Below are 27007 nucleotides of genomic sequence, written 5' to 3'. Positions count from 1 at the left end.
GATCATATTCATATAATGTATATAATGCCACCTTAATGGAATTTTATTTTATCATCACCAGAATAAGACTCAAGGCATCTGTCTAAGGCAGGGTTCAAATTACAGGTCGGAATCCATTACTGGGTTGCAACATCATGTTTACTGGGTCGTGACTTGTTTGTGTGTTGTATGAGAGTATGTGGTGTGTGCATTATATGAGAATCTCTATAACGAGAAAAATAGAATGCGCCTCATAGGGTAGACCAGCTGAATGCAGGGGAAATAGGAATGCAGATATAGGTCCTACTCACATGCAGGAAAACACTCCAAAGTGCACAACAGGCAGGCTGGATCCTCGGAGTAGTCAGGCAGACTCACTTCCAGCACAAGAACGTGGTACACCTTGCAGAGGGATCAAACCGCCGCGAAGCCTTCGGAAACCAGTAGGAATGAGCCTGTAACTTCAGTATTCCAGAAGGGCAAGCAGATCACCACCACTCAGTCACACAAGAGTAAAACAACAGCAGAAGTGTAATAAAAACTATTTATTAAAACAAGTATAGCATTCTCGGTGTCCCAGCACCAATTCATCAGGCTATAATCTTAAACTCTGTTGCTTATTTAAAAAACTAACTGGCCAATCCTAGGTCGGAGGCCGTAACAGTCAACGCTCACAGTTACGTCATGGGGTAGCCTATCCTACTAACACTGTGTACAGTCTCAATTAGTTACATATGATATAGTATTCCAAAGACAAAGTAAATATCTTATCAGAAATACAATAATAAAACAATAATTTTCTGGCCCGACATCATAGAAGAGCTGCCTCGTTAAGATTATCTTCTTCATCTGAAGATTTTCTTCTCATCTCACTGGATTTATGAGCGCACCAATTACTTTGCGGTGTTTGCTTTACATAGCTTGTATTTTATTGTGTTAATTTATCCTTTGGCACCTCTTACAGATATTATACGTCAACAGTTTATTTGTTGTGTTTTGAAATATCTATGTGTTGTATGAAAGTGTGTGTGTGTTGTATGAAAGTGTGTGGTGTGTGTGTTGTATGAGAGTATAAGTGGTGTGTGTTTTATGAGTGTGTGTGTGGTGTGTGTTGTATGAGAGTGTGTGTGGTGTGTGTGTGTGTGTGTTGTATACGAGTGTATGTTGTATGAGAGTTTGTGGGGTGTGTGTTGTATAAGAGTGTGTGGTTTGTGTGTTTTATGAGAGTGCGTGTAGTTTGTGTGTTGTATGAGAGTGTGGTGTGTGTGTTGTATAAGTGTGTGTACGGTGTGTGTTGTATGAGAGTGTGGTGTGTGTGTGTTGTATGAGAGTGTGTGTGCTGTGTGGGTGTTGTATAAGAGTGTGCATGGTTTGCGTGTTGAATAAGAGTGTGTGTGGTGAGTGTGTTGTATAAGAGTGTGTGGTGTAAGAGTGTGTGGTGTGTGTTGTACGAGATTGTGTGTGTGGTGTGTGTGTGTGTTGTATGAGAGTGTGCATAGTATGTGTGTTTTGTATGAGAGTGTGCATGGTGTGTGTGTTATATAAGAGTGTGTGCGGTGTGTGGGTTGTATGAGAGTGTGTGTGGTGTGAGTTGTATGAGTGTGTGTGTGTGGTATGCATGTGTTGTATAAGAGTGTGTGGATGTTGTATAAGAGTGTGTGTGTGTGGCGTGTGTTGTATGAGTGTGTGTGGTGTGTGTATTGTATGAGAGTATACTTGGTGTGTGTTGTGTAAGAGTGTGTGTGGTGTGTGTTGTATAAGGGTGTGTGTGTGTGTATGTGTGTGTCTGTGAGTGTGTGTGAGTTGTATAAGTGTGTGTGGTGTGTGTTGTATAAGGGTGTGTGTGTGTGTGTATGTGTGTGTGTGTGTATGTGTGTGTATGTGAGTGTGTGTGGTGTAAGAGACTGTTTTTGGTGTGTGTTGCATGAGAGTTTTTGTGGTGTGTGTGTTGTATGAGTGTGTGTGTGTGTTGTATGAGTGGGTATGGTTTCGGTGTGTTGTATGAGAGTGTGTGTATTGTATGTGTGTATTGTATGAGAGTGTGTGTGTGTTGTATGAGATGGTGTGTGTGTTGCATGAGAGTGTGTGTGTGTTGCATGAGAGTTTGTGTGTTGTATGAGAGTGTTTGTGTGTTGTATGAGAGTTTGTGTGTTGTATAAGTGTGTGTGTGTGTGTGTTGTATGAGAGTGTTTGTGTGTTGTATGAGAGTTTGTGTGTTGTATAAGTGTGTGTGTGTGTGTGTTGTATGAGAGTGTTTGTGTGTTGTATGAGAGTTTGTGTGTTGTATAAGTGTGTGTGTGTGTTGTATGAGAGTCTGTGTGTTGTATGGTTTCTGTGTGTTGTATTAGAGTGTGTGCATGTCATTACCTTTTACAACACTTTCAAGTTTGACAACAATCAGGAATAAAATATGCAGACATTTTAGTCACTTCTTCTATATTACTTCAGAATTTTTCAGGGACACAACAGCACATGGTATCATTGCACTGGGTGTTGGGGAAAAAAATTTGAAGAACTCTAGTCTAAGGTCATCATGACCCTTTTGGCCCGCAAGGATATCCAATATATAAAGCGTGTAAGTGCTCATTTCCATAATAGATTTTACATTTTTTTTCTTTTTTTATTTCTAGGAGAGATGCCCAGGCAGTTTCCACGTTTAAGTATTTCTGAGAATGACGAGCAGGTGCGGCTGCGGGCAGAGATGGTATTTGCCAAAGTTCTCCAAGAAGAAGACAGCAAAGATGCATTTGCCCTGTTCACAGTTCCCGAGGATTGTCCTATTGGACAGAAGGAGGCAAAAGAAAGGGAACTGGAGAAAGACATTGCAGAACAGAGATCTGCTGAGACCGTTAAAAGGTTTGCGCACAAAACATGTTACAAATGATTGCAAATCTTAAAATAGGTGACAAGATTTCTCAGATTGACAGTTTGAATTTATATTTTATGTAGGGAATTTTGAAGTTAAAGTGATGGTAAATCCTAGTGTTTTTGTATTGCTAAGATTTATCAGTGCTATAAATAAATGGGAATTTCATTCATAAAATATATAAAACTTCATGTTGAAAGTTCCTTTATTTGCTTGCAGTTTATGCCAAACTGGTGCTCCGGCTCCATATGAGGACAGATGCCTGATCTTTAACGATCATTGCTGGTGCCGGTGGGAGGAGGTGTGGGCGGGATGCCGGGGACGGGTGGGCGGCCCAGCAGGGGAGACAGGACGGAGAGGGAGGGAGTGGGAGGACCCTACGCTATGGCAAATTATAAATAAAGGGATAGGAAGGGATGGAGCAGATACACTACAGAAAAAGTGTATGGGCATTGTGTGGGGGTCCCTAACTAACTATCGATGGAAGGAGGGAGCGGGAGTACTTTGCTACAGAAAATTAAAAATATATCTATCTATCTATATCTATATCTATATCTATATCTATATCTATATCTATATATATATATATATATAAAAAAAAGCAGTTTATAGTTACTGGCAGACAGCTACCAGTACCTAAGATGGCGGCTAATAGGTGGAGGGGGGAGGTTTAGAGAGCTGTTTGGGTGGGGTGCGTCAGGGAGGTTGGGGAATAAGAAGGGATCCTACACTGCAGAAAATATAGAAATAAAAATATATATATTTTATTATAGAAAAAAGCCTCATATTTTCATACTAGCAGGCTGTCTGCCAGTACCTAAGATGGGGGTGACCAGTGGGGGTGGGGGAGGGAAGCGAGCTGTTTAGGAGGGATCAGGTAGAAATCAGGGGTTGGGAAGTGTCAGGTGGGAGGCTAATCCCTACACTAAAGCTAAAATTAACCTTTTAAACTACCTAATTAACCCCTTCACTGCCGGGAATAATAGAAGTGTGCTGCACAGCTTCAGTTAGCGGCCTTCTAATTACCAAAAAGCAATGGCAAAGCCATATATGTCTGCTATTTCTGTATAAAGATGATCCCAGAGAAACTTTTACAATCATTTGTGAACAAGCAGTATGTAAATAATTTCTATGAGAAACCCAAAGTTTGTGAAAAAGTTACCAATTTCTTTTTTATTTGATTGCATTTGGCGGTGAGATGGTGGCATGAAATATACCAAAATGGGCCTAGCTTAATACCTTGGGTTGTCTACTAATATATACTGTATAATTTTGACAGGTAAATAAAAAAACAAGGCTCTATTTGTGTTTGAATGGAGTGATAGCAAAAATGCTAAAAATTCTCTGGTATTTTGGGCAAGTGAAGGGGTTAAAGTCAAACAGGGAAAGATATCTAGAAGGCTTAGCATTGAGAGGTCTGCAGGGTTCTTTTTCTGTGAATTAGAAATGCCACAGATTTAAGAGCAAAATTAGATGAGCTGGGGGCAAAACCAATATTTAAAGTGTATTGCAAAGTTGTTTTACTATGCATATATTAAAATGTCAAGGTACTTTACTATAACTTTTAAAAATTGTATCCTGTATTATTTAATTAAAGTAAAGCACTGCTCAGTAATGATGTAATTGTGATCTGACAGAGGGCTACTTGTGTTTCAGGGTACTTTATGTTTTATGCATATGATACAATACCATGCTGATACTAGCATTATGTTTCAGCTTTATTATTATACATTTTTTTGGGATAATATTGTAGCTATAAAGCCAAAGGCAGTTTGAAAGCTTCCAAATAAGTTAGCAAAAAAGATTCCTGAGCCCACAAACAATCTGTTCTCTAGATTTACATGAAAGTGCATCATCAGTTTCTCATAGGTTGAAATGCTAGTGGCCTTCTGATTGGTTGGTAAGACTGTCAACCAATTAGTGTAACCCATTCACAAACCTAGGTACCCTGAGTGAGGGCAATATTGTGAGTCTGTGTTTTGCAGGTGCACTTTTTGATTAAATGGACATGAAACCCAATCTATTTCTTTCATGATTCAAATAAAGAATACAATTGTAATCAACTTTCTAATTTACTTCTATTATCTAATTTGCTTCATTCTCTTGGTATCATTTATTGAAGGAGCAGCAATGCACTAATGGTTTCTAACTGACCACATGGGTGAGCCAATCACAATATATTTATTTATATATGCAGCCACCAATCAACAGCTAGAACCTATGTTCTCTGCTGCTCCTGAGCTTGCCTAGATAAACCTTTCGGCAAAAGATATCAAGAGAACGAAGCAAATTAAATAATAGAAGTAGATTGGGAAGTTGTTTAAAAGTGTATGTTCTTTCTGAATCATGAAAAAAAAATAGGTTTAATTTCCCTTTAGGTTTGATAAACTGCAAAAGTAAAAGGGACAAAAAATGCAAAACGAAAATCCTCTAATATATTAGAGCATTTTCTATTGCTCTGTTGCTTGCAAAGACATTAAACATATAGTTAAATGCTGCTCCAATGACAAGAAACAAATGTATGTAGCCACCAATCCAGCTAGCTCCCAGTAGTGCTTTGCTGCTGCTATGTACATATGCTTTTCAACAACAGGTACCAAAAGAATAAAGTGAATTTTATTATAGAAGTGAGTTTATTTTTCACTTTCCTGTCCCTGTAAGTGGCTGGAGAGAACTACATATATATTTTTAGCTGATCTATTATATGAATCTTAAAAATGCTACAGTTTGATCTTGCCAGTTTTTTGTTTTGTACAAAATGAGCTTTTTTTAGTTGCAGCTTATTTTATTTTTAATGTGGGAAATATTTTGAAGCACCAGAGTTTCCACTGAGCTGTTCCCATCAGTCTATAATCACACTAGGAGCCTTGGTGAAACAGAACATTATGGCATTTTGTTGACAGTGAGTGCTGTAGAGATATTCTATATTTTACTGGAGTCCAGAATTAGATGTGATGAAATACAGTAGCAGGTTAGGGTCACATGACAGATATAAGTGACTGTAGGTGTCAGACTCAGGAGGACAATGTCCTTCACTAGAAGAAAGGAGGGAGCTTGATTTATTTGTGCATTTTGTCATTTAGTGCTTAGATGTAAAGCTTAGCAACTTAAAGGGACATAAATATGCAAAAAGAAAATGTTCTTTGTTAGAGCATTTTATTTTTCCACTGCTGTTTACATATAGCCAAGTCCTAATTGGCTACCAGGAGATTTCCCAGTAGGCCACAGCAGTTGGTTCTGGCCAGCTACAATTAAAGGGGGGTGGTGCTAATGTTAAAGGGATAGTAAAACCCACAATTTTCTTTTATGATTCAGATAGAACATACAATTTTAAACAACTTTCCAATTTAATTCTATTATTATCATCAAATTTTCTTCATTCTCTTGTTATCCATTGCTGAAAGGACAGCATTGCACTACTGACAGGAAGCTGAAAATATCTATTTAGCCAATCACAAGAGAGAAATGTGTGCAGGCACCAATTAGCAGCAGCTCCCACTAGTGTAGGATATGTGCGTATTCATTTTTTAACAAGGGATACAAAGAGAACGAAGCACATTTGAAAACAGAAGTGAATTTAAAAGTGTCTTAAAATGACATGCTCTATCTGAATCATGCAAGTTTAATTTTGACTTTCCTATCCCTTTAAGGCGATGCAGCTGTATTCATTTTCTTAATTTCTCCACTGAGCTTTACGTATTAAAGGGACAGTAAAGTTGAAATGAAAGTTAAATGGATTGGATAGAGAATTAAGTTTTAAAAAACTTTCCTATGATCATGGTATCCTTTGTTGAAGAGTAATTTTAAGGGAGCTCAGGAGCATGCACGTGTCCTTAGCCATTTGGCAGCAGTGTATGCCACAATGTTTATTGCAATGTTATACATAGTTGCAAACACTGCTGCCGTATGACGCTAAAGGCACTATATGGCTGCTCTACCTGAATAGTGAAAGTTTAATTTTCACTTTCTTGCCACAAACTATTTTTGTCAGTTTTATTTCCTAGGCCATGTACAACTTTAGTAGCCTCCTATCAATGGTTTGCAGTTTCTAATGTGACACAGAGTGACACACTGTTTTGAGTGTCTTCTCCCGATCACATCATAAAAAAAAAAAAAAAAATTATGCAAATTAATATAATTTAATTCTGGGGGCGAAATGAATTAGGGGAAGGAGGGTCCCAGTAATCGCCTTAAGAAAAATGGGCCATGTGCATTCTACAGATTCAGTGGAAAACAAGGCTGGTCTTCAATTTTTTTCTGGGCTGTTTTTATTCCCAGTCTGGCCCTACATACAGCTTTGTGTTTAACTCCTGCAAAAAGGTTAAACACATAGTTAAAGTTAGTTCCAGAGAAGCAATGCACTTCTGGGACCTAGCTGAAAACATCTGGTGAGCCAATGACGATAGACATATGTGCATAGTCACCAGGCACCAGCTAGTACCCAGTATAGCATTGCTGCTCTGGACCCGACTTTAAAGGGACAAGAGACACAAAAGTTTTCTTACATGATTTTAAACAACATTTCAATTTACTTCTATTATTACATCTGATTTGTTCTGTTTGTATCCTTTATTAAAGGAGCAGCAATGCACTACTGAGAGTTAGCTAAACACAGCGAATGAGCCAATAACAAGAGACATACTGTATATGGGCAGCCAACAATAAACAGCTAGCTCCCAGTAGTGCATTGCTGCTCCTAAGCCTAACTAGGTATGCTTTTTTAACAAAGGATACCAAGAGAACAAAGAAAATTAGATAATAGAAGTCCATTGCAAAGATGCATGCTCTGAATCATAAAAGAAAGATTATGGGTTTCATATCCCTGTAAAGGGACAGTCTACTTGAAAATGGTTTTGTTTAAAAAGCTAATCCCTTTATTACCCATTCCCCAGTTTTGCATAACCAACACTGTAATATTAATATACTTTTTACCTCTGTGATTACCTTGTATATAAGCCTCTGCAGATTGCCTCCTTATCTCAGTTCTATTGATAGATTTGTATTTTAGCCTATCAGTGCTCACTCATAAATAACTCCAGAGTGATCTTAATCTTATCTATATGGCACACATGAACTAGCACTGCCTAACTGTGAAAAACTGTAAAAATGCACTGAGAATAGAGGCAGGCTTCAAGTGCTTAGAAATTAGCATATGAGCGAACCTAGGTTTAGCTTTCAACTAAGAATACTAAGAAAACAAAGCAAATTTGATGCTAAAAGTAAATTGGAAAGTTGTTTAATATTGCATGCCCTATCTGAATTCTGAAAGTTTAATTTTGACTAGACTGTCCCTGATATGTTTAACCCCTTTTGCAAGGGCTAAACACATAGAGGTCAATCACAATCTCTTTAAAAACTGTATCTAATGTTTTTCAATAGAAAAGCACCATTAAGAGTATGTGGATTTTCGTAGATAAATCATTTGATAAGTTTTTTCTAAAAGACTGTGATCGACCCCACAGTAATATCCAAACTACAGTGTGATAGTCAAATACTCTAACACAGTAAGGCATTTTTTTGCTTTTATGTCCCTTTAAAGGGGCAAGGAAAGCAAAAAATATGCATATGGAAAAAAAGCATTTACACTTTAAAAAAAAAAATATATATTTGTTATAAATTAAAATACAGTTTCCTTCATTTTTATTGAAAATAAGCAAAACATTAAATATTAGATTTTAATTTTTTTAAAGAAATATTTAAATTTAACTTTTAATAAATATATATATTTAACCCCTTAATGACCACTTTTCCTTAATGACCACTTTTATATATTTAACCCCTTAATGAGCACTTTTCCATTTTCTGTCTGTTTGGGACCAAGGCTATTTTTACATTTTTGCTCTTTTTGTGTTTAGCTGTAATTTTCTTCTTACTCGTTTACTGTACCCACACATATTATATACTGTTTTCTCGCCATTAAATGGACTTTCTAAAGATACCATTATTTTCATAATATCCTATAATTTACTATAAAAAAATGATAAAATATGAGGAAAAAAATGGAAAAAAACACACTTTTTCTAACTTTGACTCCCAAAATCTGTTACATATCTACAACCACCAAAAAAACACTCATGCTAAATAGTTTCTAAATTTTGTCCTGAGTTTAGAAATATCCAATGTTTACATGTTCTTTGCTTTTTTTGCAAGTTATAGGGCACTAAATAAAAGTAGCACTTTGCTATTTCCAAACCACTTTTTTTTCAAAATTAGCGCTAGTTACATTGGGACACCGATATCTGTCAGGAATCCCTGAATATCCCTTGACATTTGTATATTTTTTTTAGAAGACATCCCAAAGTATTGATCTAGACCCATTTTGGTATATTTCATGCCACCATTTCACCGCCAAATGCGATCAAATAAAAAAAAATCGTTCACTTTTTCACAAATTTTTTATGTTATGTTTCTCACTGAAATTATTTACAAACAACTTGTGCAATTATGGCATTAATGGTTGTAAATGCTTTTCTGGGATCCCCTTTGTTCAGAAATAGACATATATGGCTTTGGCGTTGCTTTTTGGTAATTAGAAGGCCGCTAAATGCCACTGCGCACCACATGTGTATTATGCTCAGCAGTGAAGGGGTTAATTAGGGAGCATGTAGGGAGCTTCTAGGGTTAATTTTAGCTTTAGTGTAGTGTAGTAGACAACCCCAAGTATTGATCTAGGCCCATTTTGGTATATTTCATACCACCATTTCACCGCCAAATGCGATCAAATAATAAAAAAAAAACGTTAAATTTGTCACAATTTTAGGTTTCTCACTGAAATTATTTACAAACAGCTTGTGCAATTATGGCACAAATGGTTGTAAATGTTTCTCTTGGATCCCCTTTGTTCAGAAATAGCAGACATATATGGCTTTGGCGTTGCTTTTTGGTAATTAGAAGGCCGCTAAATGCCTCTGCGCATCACACGTGAATTATGTCAAGAAGTGAATGGGGTTAATTAGGTAGCTTTTAGGGAGTTTGCAGGGTTAATTTTAGCTTTAGTGTAGAGATCAGCCTCCCACCTGACATATCACACCCCCTGATCCCTCCCAAACAGCTCCCTTCCCTCCCCCACTCCACAATTGTCCCCGCCATCTTAAGTACTGGCAGAAAGTCTGCCAGTACTAAAATAAAAGGTATCTTTTATTTGTTAAAATGTATTTAGCATATTTACATATGCTGCTGTGTAGGATCCCCCCTTAGCCCCCAACCTCCCTGATCCCCCCCAAACAGCTCTCTAACCCTCCCACTCTGCCTTATTGGGAGCCATCTTGGGTACTGGCAGCTGTCTTACCCAGTTAACAAAAAAATGTTTTTTTTTTTAAATTTTTCCTTTTTTTCTGTAGTGTAGCCCCCCCCCCCGCCACAGACGAACCCCTCACCCCCTGCCAGATCATTTATTTAATTTTTTTTATAATGCTTCCCCCTCCTTTTCCCAAACACATTTTCTGTAGTGTAGCGGTTCCCACCCGCTCCCGCCCCGTGCACGTGCCCGCCCCCCGTGCACGCGTCCGTGCGAGCCCCCGGTTACCACGCCCACAATCCCGCCCCCCTCTGCATCTCAAGAGCCATCGATGGCCGCCCACACCACCCAACGATTGTGGCCATCGATGTCCGATGCAGAGAGGACCACAGAGTGGCTCTCTCTGCATCGGATGGCCAAGGAGGGTTATTTCAGGATGCCTCAATATTGAGGCATCACTGCAATAACCGGAAAGTGGCTGGAAACGACCAGGATCGCTTCCACCGCTTTCTAAGACCGACGACGTACAGGGTACGTCCTCAGGCATTAACTGTATTTTTTTGGAGGACGTACCCTGCACGTCGTCAGTAGTTAAGGGGTTAAATGGACACTTTGAAAGGGTAATAAAATTATAAACTGTGTATGTATATATATATATATATATATATATATATATATATATATATATATATATATATATATATATATATATATATATATATATATATACACACACACTGCAATGTAATTACATTCTGAATCTGTGAACTTTTCAGTTCCTGATAGAAATGGAAGTGCAAAACACTGTTATATGCCACACAGCCATTGGCTGAACACTCTAGTGACCTATTTATGACTGTCCCTAATTGGCCACTGCAGTGAAGGTAACCTAAGTTACAACATTGCATCTCCCATTGTTTTATAAACACTAAAACTTTACACTTAATTTGTCAATATTTAAACAGCTAATGACACTTTAAAAAATACATTTACATATTATTCTCAGACTAATATTTTCTTTGAATGCATCATTCTATCTAGCATTTGTTTAGTGTTTAATGTCCCTTTAAGATTTTTTTCATTCTTGCTTCATTTATGCTTCAGGACAAAATTTCACAAGGCCGAAAATGAATGCTCTAACTAATAAAAAGCACATTTAGAATTAGCAGTTTTAGTCCCTCAAAGCTTGTTTAATCTATGACCTTGTTTACTCAAAACAGTATTATCTACCCCTTCTGTTGATTGACTACAGCATCTATTCATGCGCATAGAAATTGGCAAGAAATAAAAAAAGTCTGAAACATAATATCAATGTAGACAAAAACAATATATATTTATAGTTTTAACCCCTTGGCTACCAGAAAAAAAATTGCCCAAAATACTGGAGATTTTTTATCATTTTTGCTTTGACTCTTTAAACAGAAATAGCCTTTTATTTACATCTTTTAAAACTATATATATATATTGGATTAAAAAGAGCTTTCAGAGGATGACAGTTTTAACTAGCTATTTATTAATTCAGAAACTATTGTAAAATTAACCAAAAAAAGTAAAAAAAAATCATATATAAAGATAAATGATCACATTCCGCAAAAAAATGTAGCTTTCTAACTGTAGAAAATAATAAAATGTGTTCATTAGCATCCTCTGATTAAACTAAGACCAAACATATATTTTTTAAATTATTTTTGATCGTTTTAAGTTATTTTTCTGCAGCTATGTCTAAAATGATGCAATGGGTTAACGCATTCGGTATAGCAGTACGGCCTGAGTTCTAAAAATTAACCCCCAAAACTTTATATATTTCTAACATAGACAATCCGAGGCATTGACCTAGGCCAATTTTGGCATATTTTATGACACTGTTTCGCCGCCAAATACGATCATATAAAGGATAAGATTCTTAACTTTTTCGCAAACTGAAATTATTTGCACACAACTACAGAAATCATAAGACAAATGGTTGTAAAAAAACTTCTCTGGGCCCCCTTTGTTCAGAAACAGCCGACATGCATGGCTTTGACAAGGTTGCTAAATGTAGCTGTGCACTTCTGAAAATACTGGCCGTGAAGGGGGTTAATAAGGTAGCTTGTAAGGTTAATTTTAGCTGTAGTGTAGAGATTACCCTCTCGACTGACACCTCCCCCCCCCTGATCACTACCTTATCCCTCCTATTTTTTCTATAGCGTTGGGTCCTTCCCCTGCTTCCAAGATCTTTTTTTCCTTAGTGTAAGACCCCAGATCCCTCCCTCTTTCTTCCTAATTAGTATTTCATAATGTAGTGGCCCATCCCACCCTCTCCCTTCCTCATCCTGATTCTGTAGTGTATGGAGCCCTGCCCCACCCCCTCCTCGCTGGGCCGATACACCCACCTGCTCATTACCTCAAACCACTTCCAGTAGGCACCAAAGATGATCATTACAGAGAGTGACACAGACAGTGTCACTCTCTGTAGCGATCGGCGATCTGGCTTCATATAGTAAGGGAGCATGTGCCTGTGTGTTGGATGTAGGTAATACGTCAACACAGAATGCTGGGAAAGGTACTATGTGATGTAGCATCTATGTCCAAATGGCACAAGGGGTTAATACACACCCCATTCTTAACTTTAAAGCAATATCGAGTGAGATAGGTAATTAGCATTTATAATATACAAAAAGATTAGTACCAGCCCCTCGTCACATCAGGGTGCTTCGAGTCACCTTTCACCTCTTGGTGCATTAAACGAGTTCCACAGAGAAGAATACGAGAAAACAAAAACATCTTCAACATGTTACAGAACAAACAAATTTAAAAAACTCTATGTAAGAAACAGTCCAATAAAATATGTAAAAAAGAAAGCTTGAAAACAGTTAAAGAGAAATAAAAGAAAAAGCAACATATTTAGCTTTGAAGTAGTGAGACCACAAAACAAGGTACTTCAGAAAGAGCTATAGAGTCTTTATTAATTCTGCTTGCCGAGCGTGAATCTAGGTGAAAAATACAGCGCACATCTTTAAACACCCACAGTCTGCCCCCTAGTTGTCATCTGTGATATCACTGACACCTTTATCATAACTACAAATATTTAGATAAAAGAGAAACTGTTTCATCTCCCTTTATTATTACATTGTATTCTTCTTGGTGTACATACTTATATTTGGTTGGGATAGAGGGACAATCTCAGAGCCATAATACATTTATTACCAATAAACCCTCCATGTGATCACCCTAGTATCATGTGACCCCCTCAGGTGAAAGAGGAAATTCTCCTTTTTTAAAGTCATAGAAACCATAAACTGACAATTGTATTGGTGTAGTGTAAACATGTGCTGCAAAAACATCTTAGCTGATATAAAGTCCTTTAACCTACTTCTTTCACACTTAATAATGCTTCTTATCTTCACAAAGCTGGCTGCCCATCTCAACACTGCTGTTTTGTAGATGTGTCAAGGTGGGCAGTATCAAAATGAATAATATTCTAGAGGTGACCCTCCACTATACACACAAGGGTCTAGCTGAGCAATCATATGTTTAAGCTTTTTTTAATCACTTTAAAGAACCACTAAATAAAGTAGAATTACATAATTAACAAGTACATAATAAAAAGACAATGCAATAACACTTGCTCTAAATGTCAAATAAGCAGTAGATTTTTTTTTCTGACAAATGTATTTATTTTCCCCATTTGCCGGCCCCCTGTATCATGTGACAGCCATCAGCCAATCACATACTGTACAAGTGATAACCCTAGGAGCAAGTGATCCCTCATTTGAAAGAGGAGATTATATTCATTAAGCAAATGTTCTTGTGGATGAATAGATTTATTTTTGGCTTAGACCGAGAGGCAGTTTTAGAGCACTTTCATTACTCTAAACTGGTTGTCTAACGTTAACAAACCAGACAAAAATACTAGAATGTTTGTGGGTGATAAAACTAGAATCTAAATCATCCTTAATCACATTTAATAGGATTAGTGCAGGGCATCTATGGCTGTGTATAGGCTTTGTGATTTCACTGCTGGATAGAACAGGTAAACTGATTGTTGCAGACACTACTAGTTGCTCATGTTAGGCCTCTATATTATGTATCATTTATCTACGATGAGACAAGAACAGTGTTTTGCAAGGTATTGAATTTATTGATTTCCACCTGCTAAAATGTGGACTATGTCTCTCTTTCCCAATGATAATTATTTTATGTTGCTTCTGGCCTAGTTTACTGGAATATTTACTGTTATAGCCCACAGTCTTACAGGCTGAACATATTATGGTCTTACATTGTTTTATGCTTAAATAATTGCTAAAAGATTGAAATGACATTCATTGTATTTGTTTGTTTTTTTGTGTTCTGAAAGGATTGTTTATTATCCCTCTTTCTATCTATCTCTATATCTATCTATCTATCTATCTATCTATCTATCTGCCTTTATGTCTATGTATCATCTATCTGTCTATCATCTGTCTGTCTGTCTATGTATTATCTATCTATCTATCTGCCTGTATGTCTATCTATGTATCTATCTATCTGCCTGTATGTCTATCTATCATCTATCTATTTCTATGTCTATCTATCTATCTATCTATCTATCTATCTATCTATCTGTCAGTAAGTCTGTATCATCTATCTATCTATCTATCTACAGTATCTGTCTGTCTGCATGCCTGTCTGTCTATCATCAATCTATCTATTTATTTAACTGTCTGTCTAATATAAATATATATATATATATATATATATATATATATATATATATATATATATATATATATATCTCAACTGTCTGTCTATCTATTTCAGCCTTTTTGTTTTTGGTCTATCCACAGAAAATGTAAATCATATAAATAAACAACATAACAAAGGAATTGCTCTAGTGACAGTGATTTGATCAGGTATGCACAATAAGTGCACTAATATTTACAGACAAATAGTTTACTAGTGTACTATTGACATACAGTAACCTATGATAAACCCTTATGTTTGTAATATACAAAAAAGGAATAATAGTAAAGAACAGGACAGCACATTTACACACAGACAGCGTGTCAGATCTATCAAAAAGCCTTTGTTCACACTTACAAGGGGAGCTAGAAATATCCACTAGCCATGGACTAGTAAGAAATTGCAGAAAGTGACTAAGAAGTTAAAGGGACATGAAACCCAAAATGTTCTTTTGCGATTCAGACAGAGCATACCATTTAAAAAAACTTTCCAATGTACTTCTGTTATCAAATTTATTTAGTTCCCATGATATTCTGTGTAGAAGAGATACCTAGGACCTAGGTAAATGTCTGGAGCATTATATGACAGGAAATAGTACTGCTATCTAGTGCTCTTGCAATTGGATAAACATCTTAATAAACTGCCATATAGTGATCCAGCAATGGGCCGGCTCCTAAGCATACGTCCCTGCCTTTTAACAAAAGATACCAAGAGAATGAAGAATAATTGATAATAAAAGTAAATTGGAAAGTTGTTTAAAATTACATGCTCTAACTGAATAATGACAGAAAGATTGTGGGTTTCTTTTTTTTTTTTTTAATTGTTTATTTATAACCAGTAGTGTATATTACAAGCAAGAATGTGTCACAATATCAAACAACAATATATTACTTGTTTTGCGCCACGCAGGGCCAATGGTATAGTTCTATAAAGAAAACAAAGTATGTCAGGACAACATTTTCTTGTTGTACGCCGCACCCATTCAAAATTTAAACGAAAAATAGAGTACATGTCAAAACCAAAAGAAACATTATAGGTTGTTTAACATTCTTATACTCCTGTTTATACCTGAAAATCTTATGTTCTTTATACACACTACTATTTTCATAACACATTTTTTTAAACATACACCCACTCATACCACACCACACTCGTAACGACAAAAAAAGAAAAAAAAACCAAGAAAAAAACAAAAAACAAAAACAAAAACACATTTACCTAACTTAATTGGCTCCTTCCCTAACCTCTCCCCACTGGTAGGGTAACCTCTCCTCTGCTATCAGATTTAAGAAGGATACTAAATTCTTAAGAGGGGAAATAAATTGTCTTTGTTTATCTAGCGGCCATTGCCGAAGTACCTTTAACCATTTGTTAAAATACTTCCTAAGCTTTGTCTCCTTTCTTAAATTATGGTCATAAATTTCTGCTCTCATCTGGCAATACATTAGCTTAATAAATTCCCCTAACACAGGGGGTCTTCTTCCTATCCAGTTCCTAACTATCAGATTTCGAGCTGCCATTATACCAGTATTAACTAACTGACTCTCACCTGGTTCCAAACGACCTTGGTACAAGAAAAAGATTATAGATGGGGTAAATTCAATCCGTGACCCAGTATATTTATTTAACCAATAATTTACCTTCGCCCAGAATTGTCTAATTTTGGGACATGACCATAAACAATGCAATAGGCCTGCTCTCCCTGCACTGCACTTATAGCAAGAGGTATTCAGATTTGTAGTAGCCCATTTATATAATCTATCCGGTGTTAAGTAATAATTGTTAATGATTCTCCAATGCGTCTCCCTCCAACTAGTTACTGTCGTCACTGAGGTACTTAAACTGATACTTTTCATTACATCTTCTTCCTTCACATTAGGAACATATTTTTGCATCTTCTGTGTGATTACCTTGATATGGTTAGAGCCTAACCTGTCAAATAGGATGTTATACCAATATCTTAATGATCTAATACCTGCTTTATACAAGGTAAGTCCCGCCTCCATCTCTTGTAGGTCCCAACCTGACTCACTTGGATGGCCAAGTGCTGTCATAAAACTTCTAGCTTGCAGGAAGGCATAGAAATTATTTTGGGGTAGCTGAAATTTTTTTGCTATCTCACCATACGTTTGTACTTTATTTGTGCCTGTTATTAAAAGTTGCACAAAATATAGGATTCCTTTTTCGTGCCATTTTCTAAAGACTATATTATTTTGTCCTGGAGAAAAATCCGGTGTACCAATGATCGGTAAGAATCTCGATTTTCTATAGTCCACGCCCATTAGGTTTTAGGTTACAGTATTTTTGCCAGGCCAAGATAATATTCGAAATTGTTGAAAATTGTTTAATGTTCTCAGGTAATTTTGCATATGTGTGATGTAGGGCCGATTTTAAGCTGAAAGGTTTTATTAATTCTGTCTCAATCTCATAGTAGGTAATATATTGTGATTCAACTAACCAGTCTAACCCATATTTTATCATTGCTATCCAGTTATAATAGCGTAAATTTGGTAAAGCCATACCTCCATATTTTTTAGGTATAGTTAATCTGTCTAGTGAGATCCGCGGTTTCATCTTACCCCAGATAAATTTAGTACATGCCTTTTTAAATTTAGTAATATCTTGTCTTGTAATAAATAGTGGTATGTTTTGAAGTAGAAACAATAGACGCGGAAAAGTAATCGTCTTGATAAGCATAATTTTAGCTGATAATGAAAGAAAATATATATTCCATCTCTGTAACTCAGCGTGAAATTTAGCAAAATAGTCAGTGAAATTGAGTTTATACCACTCGCCTGGATCTGTCCCCAAGATGATTCCCAGGTATCTAAAATGTGCTACTTCCCTATATGGATGATTTTTATAGCTACTTTTATTTTTGTTGATCCATAATATTTCTGACTTTTGTATATTTACTCTATAGCCTGTAAATTTACTGAACTGATTAATAATCTCCAGACTTACTGGGATACTTACTCTGGAGTTGCTAAGAAATAGAATAACATCATCTGCATATAGTGAAGTGACTATCTTTTGGTCTCCTATCTTAATACCTTCTAGTCTATCCCTGAGATGGATTGCCAGAGGCTCTAGTGCAATATTGAAAAGAAGTGGGGATAATGGGCATCCCTGCCTAGTACCTTTTTGCATGGTGATATATGGTGTATATCCCCCATTTACAATTACTTGAGATCTTGGCGATTTATATATTAAATTCACCAAGTTCACTAAATTGCCTGAGAACCCGAACTGTAATAATGAGGTCATCAGATGATCCCATATTATCGAATCAAACGCCTTTTCCGCGTCTATTGTAAGTAAGGCATGATCTACTTCACTGTATTTTCTTGTATTATGGAATTTATTATGGTAAATGTTCTATTGTTTATAGTACCCTGCGTATATTTCTCGCTACGTTCCTGCCTGGCATAAAACCCGTCTGATCGGGATGGATTATGTCTCCAATCACTTTTTTTAGCCTCTCAGCAATGATATTCATTAATAACTTGTAGTCATTATTGAGTAGCGATATGGGTCTATAAGAACCCATATCGTCTAATGGTTTACCCTTTTTGTGAATCAATGTGATAGCTGAATCGGTAAAATAGAGAGATTTCATTCTATTCTGAACAAAATATAAATTGAAAAGTTCTGTTAAGATATCAGCTATATCTGTTTTCAATATTCTGTACCACTCTGCCGAGAGGCCATCTGGACCTGGTGCTTTCCCGATCTTTATTTTATCAATGGCCCCCTTAACTTCCTCAATGTGGATTGGTAGGTTTAGTTGTGCCATTTTCTCACTATCAATTTTTGGTAGATTAACCTTATCCCAGAACGACTCTTTTGCTTTAACATCTAGGTCCCCAGAGGCATAAATGTTCTGATAATATTTAAAAAAGGCATCTCGAATATCATGGGATTTGGTATAAACGTTATGATCCTGCCTTATTGACATAATCATGTTCTTATTTTTCCTGAAATTTATGATTTTAGTCAGATTTTTAGCTGATATTCCCTCCGGACCCTGCCAGTAATGCCTATTTTTGATATCTTCCATTGCCCCTTTTTTATTCATAAAATGATCTCGTTCTTCTCGAGCCGTTCTGTATTTATTCCATAATAAGCTATCTGGCTTAAGAATATATTTTCGGTATGCATTCTTTAACTGGTTTGCTAGTTGCAGTTCCCTGTTAGCCATCTTTTTCCTCATTCTAATCATGTATTGTTTAATTTCACCTCTCAAAACAGCTTTACCAGCTTCCCAAAAAATTTCTGTCTTGTTCCTATATGTATCATTTAAGATAGAATATTCTCGCCATCTTTGCGTTAACCAGTTACAGAAACCCAAATTATTCATCATATAACCTTGAAATCTAAAAGAATTCCTATTTGAAACCTCTTGCAGATTACACTTTAATTTTAACGATATAATGGCGTGATCTGATATAGTGAATTCAGATATTTCAGATTCTAAGTCTAGTTTTGATATATTTTCATCAATAAGAAACAAATCTATCCTGGAGAAATTCTTATGTGATTTAGACTCACAAGAATATTCTTTTATATCCGGATGTTGCACTCTCCATATATCTTTTAACTTTAATGTTTTACACAACTCTCTGAAGAAGCACGCCTCTCTTATGTGTTTCCCTCTATTTTTCTTTATCAATAACCTGTCTAGTTCTGGATATAGGGTCATGTTGAAGTCCCCTGCTAAGATCAAGTTTTGCCCTAAATAAGGAATTAATTTAGTTTGGATGTTAATCCAAAACCCTTTATCAAATTCATTTGGCCCATATACATTGCATATTGTCCAGACTTTAGCATCGATTTTTATTTGCATGATTAAATAACGACCTGCTAGATCGGCCTCGACGCTAATTATATTATATGTTAAGTTTTTATTAATCAGGATGGCTACCCCTCGCTTTCTTGATACACAGGGAGTGGCTAAGATTTCAGCCACCCATTTTGCCCTTAACTTTGGAATCTCTGTTGCCTTTAGGTGCAATTCCTGTAGGAGGACTATATCAGGGTTGAGTTTTTTTAGGGTTTTTAAGATGTTTTTGCGTTTTATTGGGGACGTGACTCCACCTATATTCCATGATACAAAACTTAAATTCATGCTCCTTTAATCCAATCTGCTAACATTTTCACATCAAATGCTAATCTCACACAGAGGGGGAAGAAAAAAAAAAAAAAACCCAGCAAAAGAAAAAAAATCCACACTCACACCACAATCCACACTCATACCACAATCCTCAACCATGTCGTTGTTCCACACAAATCCATCAATTTCCATAGCCATTTTGTTCATGTACCACTTAACATTGTGCTCAAAGGAAATACTTCAAAATTTTACATTTTTTTTGAGACAAAAAGCCTTCGCTTCACTTGGTGTATTTAGAACTACCTGTCCCTCCTCTGATTCTATTACTAGCTTAGCAGGATACTTTAAGATAGCTTTCATTCTGTTTTTTATACATCCAGAACAATAAGGGGACATTTCTTTCCTTTTTGCAGACGTGTCTGCCGAAAAATCCTGGAACAAAAGAATCTTTCTATCTTCAATAACTGGTGGATTTGTCTTCCTATACTGCCTTAATATTGAAACCTTATCTTGAAAATTCAAGTAGCGTATCATGATCATTCTTGGGCGATTTCTATTATCTGCCTCTGTTCTATGAAGACCCACACGATGAGCTCTTTCTACTTCTATGCTTCTTCCCTGCACTGGCAAGTTTATCAGTTTTGGGAGAGTAGTTGATGCAAATTGTATAAGGTCTGCATATTCTGAGGTTTCAGGAACTCCCACTACCCTTACATTGTTCCGCCTCGACCTATCTTCTAAGTCCTCTATCTTTGACTGCAATATCTTAATAGTATTCGAGAATTTCTGATTACTATCTTCCTGGTTAGTATACAAGTCCTCTAGATCTGATACTCGGGTTTCAACTTCTGTTAGCCTACTAGAAAATTGCCTAACTTCAACAGTAAGTCCCATAATCTCCTTTTTTATGCCTTCAAACTGGGGCAATATTAGGTCCACTAACTGGTTATTAGTTAATTGTGTCTCCACACCTTTTCCCATATCTTGCGGGGAGGAAGGGATTATCTCTCCTAATTGATCTTGTGTCAATTTATTCAGCTTTTTATCTCTCCTGGATGACATAGCTGGGGACCTGGATTTCAAGTTTGTTATATATTTTTCCATTAAGATCTGGGATTTATACTAAACCCAGAAATGTGTCTTATTGTGAATTTATATCAGTGACTGATTGTGTATGTACAAAAAATCAACGCAGGGGGGTCCAGAAAAAGAAAAAAAAACAGACCCCCTGCCACCCTCTAAACTCTCCAATCTACTACCCTTGAACTACTGTGGGTGAAAAGAAATAAAAAAAGTGAATAAAAACCAAAAAAGTGCGAGAGAAAAAAAAAAAAAAAGAGGATTACAACATATATATCTTATTCCAGCATCCACTACAGCAATGTTATCTCACCAAAGAGCCTTTTATATATTCCACCTCCTTTTCTATTTCCACACCCGGCCTAACTTAACCTATAGGTTTAATGTTTTGTTTTAACCTAAGATACACAAATAACCTTTATTTTAACACCCGTACTTGTATTCCACTAGGATAATAACAGTGAAGCACACCTCACTATCTGGTTTCTGCCTGATTATCTTTACCTGGCCAACTTCAGTATTCCCTTATCAATACTCTATATGTAAAAAAAAAAAATAGAAAAAAAAGACAACATATATTGCAGTATTACACAGTATTGCGCCCCAATTTCAAAATGCCTTTGTTAATATGTTCTCTGAGGAAAAACCAACAATATTCACATTATTTGTCCCAGATTTCAGTGATACCTAGCTGTTACATTCACTTAAAAACTAGATAGGCAGAGATAATAATTCACTATTCCCTCACTAGCATACTCTTGCAAACAGAAAAAACAGCCATCATTATACATATGAGGGAATATTTTTAGAACATTTGTAGTTTTTATCTATATAGTCCATGTCATAAATTTCTCTCTTTTGCCTACACTACAGGCAAGGATCTTTGCCAGCTTTTATCTGTTGTTAGAGCGTCCAGTTATAAAAAGACAGTCTCCATCTGAACCTAGTATGACAGTTCCACAGGGGTTAACTTTCAACCATGCTTGCATGCAACTTTAATGTGTTGAACTAGGCCAGAGTGGCTCCTTTTCCATGTGCCACAGACAGCACTCAAAGCTACCTCCCAGTTAATGAAATTTTCACTGGAGCCTATATTTTCCAGGGATGTGGTTAAGTTTGCCTCTTGAAAAGAAAAAAACGTTCCTAGCTTTCCAGCTTATCCTTATACCAGCTCCACTATGAACCTATATACACAAAGGCTACACACAGAACTGTTAATGAATCAAGATAAACAGCAAACTTCCTGAGCTTCAACTTAGTTGATGCTGATGTTTTTAGTTCTTTACCACTGTCATATGTATCGTGAGGCTTATAGGCCTATGTACCCAGGTAGTTAGCCTCAGTAATAATCTTGTCAACCTATATCCAAAGTTCAGGTTAGCCTGTGTACAGAGTATACGATCCCAGTGTTTATAGGAAATGCAGGTTAGCCTGTGTACAGAGTACTTTATCCCAGTGTTTATAGGAAATGCAGGTTAGCCTGTGTACAGAGTACTTTATCCCAGTGTTTATAGGAAATGCAGATTTCTGTCTGGCCAAATGACTCTAAAAGGTGTACACTTTAACAGGGTGAGGCGCTACTGTTAGATTCTTGGGGCATACAGATTTTATACTTGCGGTTTTACAGGTTTGCAGCTTCCATAGGCTCTCTTCTTATTGCCTTTTACTTTGATCTTGGCTTCCGCAACCCTCAGGGGCTGAAGTGGCTCCTCCAGGATACCTCCCGAATTTACCCCTTTTTGCCACCCGAAAGTGCCGCTTCTCCAATCTGGGGATTCACTTGCTTCCAGCTGTCGCCGCTCTGCTCACACCCGCACTTGCCTCTGCTCCTTTGCCCGCTATGCAAGGTTTGCCGCCTCACCCTCTGCTTCCTTGCAGATCCTCCGAGTTTCGTTTTGGCTATTAGCCAGCACCACCTGACTGCGGCGGTAACGCCTAGACCTCCGTGCTACAGCACCTGTGCTTCTCTCCCCAGGTGGAGTGCTTCTCTAGCCGCCAACGGGAACACTGTGCTTGGGGGTTTTGGATCTCCAACGCTCGTGGTCCTGAGCTCAGAGCGTGCAACCGTGGTCACGCCCCTCCCCCACCGGAAGTCCCCACTTGCATTAAGGGTAATGATTCCCTCTAGTTTATAAGATTGTGGGTTTCACACGATCAAATGGAAAGGCGCTTGCAAGTATTAAAAGTTCCAAGTGACCCTAGGGATGGCAATGAACTGGTAAAATCAGACGGCTGTGCGATTCAGATTAGTCTGCTAGTGCATTAGAATGTGCCTGGGCACACCGGCACACCCTGTGCGCACGGCTATGGTTTTACTGTATATGTACTGTACATATTTCACATTCCAATATTCTTTACTTACAGGATAATGTCCTTTTTATTGTAAATACAAATTGATATATATATATATATATATATATATATAAAAATATATAGGCATATATAATACAGTATATATATACAGTATATATGTATTTTACATGAACAGTATCAGATATATTTAGAAATATATATTTGATAATAAAAGTACATTATTTTCTATGTGAAGAACAGGAATGTAAAATATACATAATGCGCATGGGGGTTCGCAATTTAGAACTAACTTGGTTGGGTTAGCGCACATGAAGAATTGCTATCTTCAATACGCATTATTGAAATATTAAATACAAAATTTTAAAAATATATATTATTATTTTACATTATTATACATACTGTAAAAAAATGATATATATATATATATATATGTATATTCTATGGATTATTTAAAATATTTTACAGTATGCATAATAACATCATATATATATTGAAATATTTATTTAAGAATAAATAGAATATATTCTTCTATTTGAAGAACATTGGAATGTGAAATATTCATAATTCATGTTGAGTTGAGCTCACGTAAATAAACCATGTTGGGTTAACGAGTGCGAGTATGGGTTTTTTCACACTCCATTTAAGTCTATGGGGGAATATGTTAACGCATTCACGATTTTCTAAGTTCCACTTTTTTGTGCGCAACGGGTTTTCGCTCGTGCACTAACTTTTTACTTTCAACTAATAATATTAGTGCAACAGATGTGCGCAAAAAGCCTCAGTCTAGTGAGGTTAACACAGGACCACTACATTGCACTCCACTTGTAATTTAGCCCAAAATCCTTAATTATAAAAACAGTAACATTTACATTCATTGTCTGGGCTCTCTATTCTGTAATTTTTCGCTAAAAACTTTTTTTCCCCCTACACCCACAGAGAGGCTGAAGTATATACACCATACTTTAGCATGCTGCAGTTAATATAACTCTGCAACATGCTGCCCAGTGATTGCTTAGATCAGTGCAATTGTTAATTTGACACAAGTTGCTTTGACACAAATTGGTCAAAGCAGAGGAAAGAAGTTATAAAATATTTATTTGTATTCACATCTTTTGTAATTAACTGCTAAATATAAAAATGCTTTATTGGTCTTTAAAATAGGTCAATGATGAATTATTTTGCAAGAAATAACATGCCTACATTATTTGGTTCTGTGGTATATATGTTGACACCCTTGGCACCATCTACTAAATTTAATAGCTAGTTCACTCCACATGTGAGACGCTGAGAAGTTGTACAATAATATAGGTCACAAACAAATTAATTATATATAAAGAGCTATGTTTTTCATTATGTAACTAGTCATTCGGCTTAAACCTCAGATCTCCACTTACCAAACAGCAACTTGCAACCTTAATGTGACATGAAACTGTTTTTTTCTTTCATGATTCAGATAGAGCAGGGTTCTTCAAACCATGGGTCGGGACCCATTACTGGGTCGCAACACCATGTTTACTGGGTGCAACTTGTGTGTGTGTTGTAGGAGCATATGTGTTGTGTGTGTAACTGTATTATATGTAAGTAAGTGGTGTGTGTTATATAAGAGTGTGTGTGGTATGTATGTGTTGTATGAGAGTGTGTGATGTGTGTGCTGTAGAATAGTGTGTGTGGTGTGTGTGTTGTGGGAGAGAGTGTGTGGTGTGTGTGTTGTGTGAGAGAGTGTGTGTTGTGGGAGAGTGTGTGTGTTGTATGAGTGTGTTTGTACGCTCTAGGAGAGTGTGTGAGGTGTGTGTGTTGTGGGAGAGTGTGTGTGTGGTGTATGTCGTATGAGTGTGTTTGTGCGCTGTAGGAGACTATGTGTGGTGTGTGTGTGTTGTGGGAGAGTGTGTGTGGTGTGTGTTTGTTGTGGGGGAGTGTGTGTGGTGTGTGTGTGTTGTGGGAGAGTGTGTGTGGTGTGTGTGTGTTGTGGGAGAGTGTGTGTGGTGTGTGGTGTGAGAGTGTGTGTGGTGTGTGTGTGTGTTGTGGGAGAGTGTGTGTGGTGTGTGTGTGTTGTGGGAGAGTGTGTGTGTGTTGTGGGAGAGTGTGTGTGGTGTGTGTGTTGTGGGAGAGTGTGTGTGGTGTGTGTTGTGGGAGAGTGTGTTTGGTGTGTGTTGTGGGAGAGTGTGTTTGGTGTGTGGTGTGTGTGTGTTATATGAGAGTGTGTGTGGTGAGTGTGTTGTATGAGAGTGTGTGTGATGTATATGTGTATTATAAAAGTGTGTGAGGTGTGTGTTGTATGAGAGTATGTGTGATGTATATGTGTATTATGAAAGTGTGTGTAGTGTGAGTGTGTATTATGAGAGTGTGTGTGGTGTGTGTTGTATGAGAGTGTGTGTGGTGTGTGTTGTATGAGAGTGTGTGTGATGTATATGTGTATTATGAGAGTGTGTGTGGTGTGTGTGTGTATTGTATATGTGTATTATGAGAGTGTGTTTGGTGAGGTTGTGTGTGATGTATATGTGTATTATAAGAGTGTGTTGTATGAGAGTGTGTGAGTGTTGTATGAGAGTGTGTGTGGTGAGTGTGTTGTATGATTGTGTGTGTTGTATGCGAGAGTGTGTCTGTTATTACCTTTTACAACACTTTCAAGTTTGACTACAATCAGGATTAAAGAACACACATGTTTTTGTCACTTTGCCATTTTTAAAGCATAAAAATAGGGTCGTGAAGGTTTGTTTGCCCTGGTGCTTGTGAAATTTTTTTTGAAGAACCCTGAGATAGAGCATGTCATTTTAAAGAACTTTCCAATTTATTTTTATTATATAATTTGTTTCATTCTCTTTGTATCCTTTGTTTGAAAACATACCTAGGTGGGCTCAGAGGCTGCTGATTGGTGGCTGCAAATATATGTCTCTTGTCATTGGCTTTCAGCTAGCTCCCAGTAGTACATAACTGCTTCTTCAACAAAGGATACCTAAATAATGAAGTTAATAAATTAATAGAAGTGAATTGGAAAGTTCTCTAAAACTGTATTCACTATGTGAATCACAAAATATTTTTTTTTTTTCCATGTGCCTATAAGTGGACAATGTACTGTAAAATTGGTTTCCCTTTCATTTGTTTCCATTTACACGTTATTCCATCAGCAGAGTGTAAAATGTATGAGAACATGTTCATTTGTGTTTATTTTTGTGAATGAAATAGCGTTTTTTGTTCTTTGACATCACAACCAATGTTCCCTCTATTTTTTGTGAGCATTTCTTGCACATTTTTTTACCTGTGCAATTTTTGGCCAAGTGCTTAAAATGTGTGCGCACTTTAACCATGAGCGTAATCAAACTTGAAAATGTTATAAAGGTAATAATCAGGGCCGCCATCAGGGGGTGACAGGGGTGACTCCTGTCAGGGGCCCAATGGGCCAGGGGGCCCCATGAGGCAAGAACATTTTTGCAGCCACCAGAGGGCTCTACAGCAGAGTGCTATTGAGCGTGGGAAATGTTAATACAAGGAGTAAAGCATTAGCATTTTAGAGAATTTCTGAGTGTGCACTAAACCACTATGCACAGTGTGAGACAGACTTGGCACTTAAAGGGCCACTAAACCCAAAATCTTTCTTTCATGATTCAGAAAGAACATACAAATTTAAACAACATTACAATTTACTTCTATTATTTATTTTGCTTCATTTTTTAGATATCCTTATTTGAAGAAAAAGCAATGCACATGGGTGAGCCAATCA

At 36.8% G+C, this 27007-nt stretch overlaps 1 protein-coding gene across 2 annotated transcripts in view; it reads left to right on the top strand.

Annotated features, from left to right (window-relative positions):
* The window catches only part of AMPD3 (adenosine monophosphate deaminase 3), an 89219-nt gene that overhangs the window by 5409 nt on the left and 56803 nt on the right, over positions 1-27007 (top strand). For both annotated transcript variants that reach the window (XM_053720591.1, XM_053720590.1), the window contains exon 2: positions 2610-2835. In XM_053720591.1, the coding sequence (XP_053576566.1) occupies positions 2615-2835 (221 nt within the window). In that variant the 5' untranslated portion in view covers positions 2610-2614. The remainder of the gene's footprint in view (positions 1-2609; positions 2836-27007) is intronic.

This window comes from Bombina bombina, chromosome 7, assembly GCF_027579735.1.
Source record: "Bombina bombina isolate aBomBom1 chromosome 7, aBomBom1.pri, whole genome shotgun sequence".
Lineage (NCBI taxonomy): Eukaryota > Metazoa > Chordata > Amphibia > Anura > Bombinatoridae > Bombina > Bombina bombina.
Note: the sequence above shows the minus strand (reverse complement) of the source record. Positions and strands in the feature narration are given on the sequence as shown.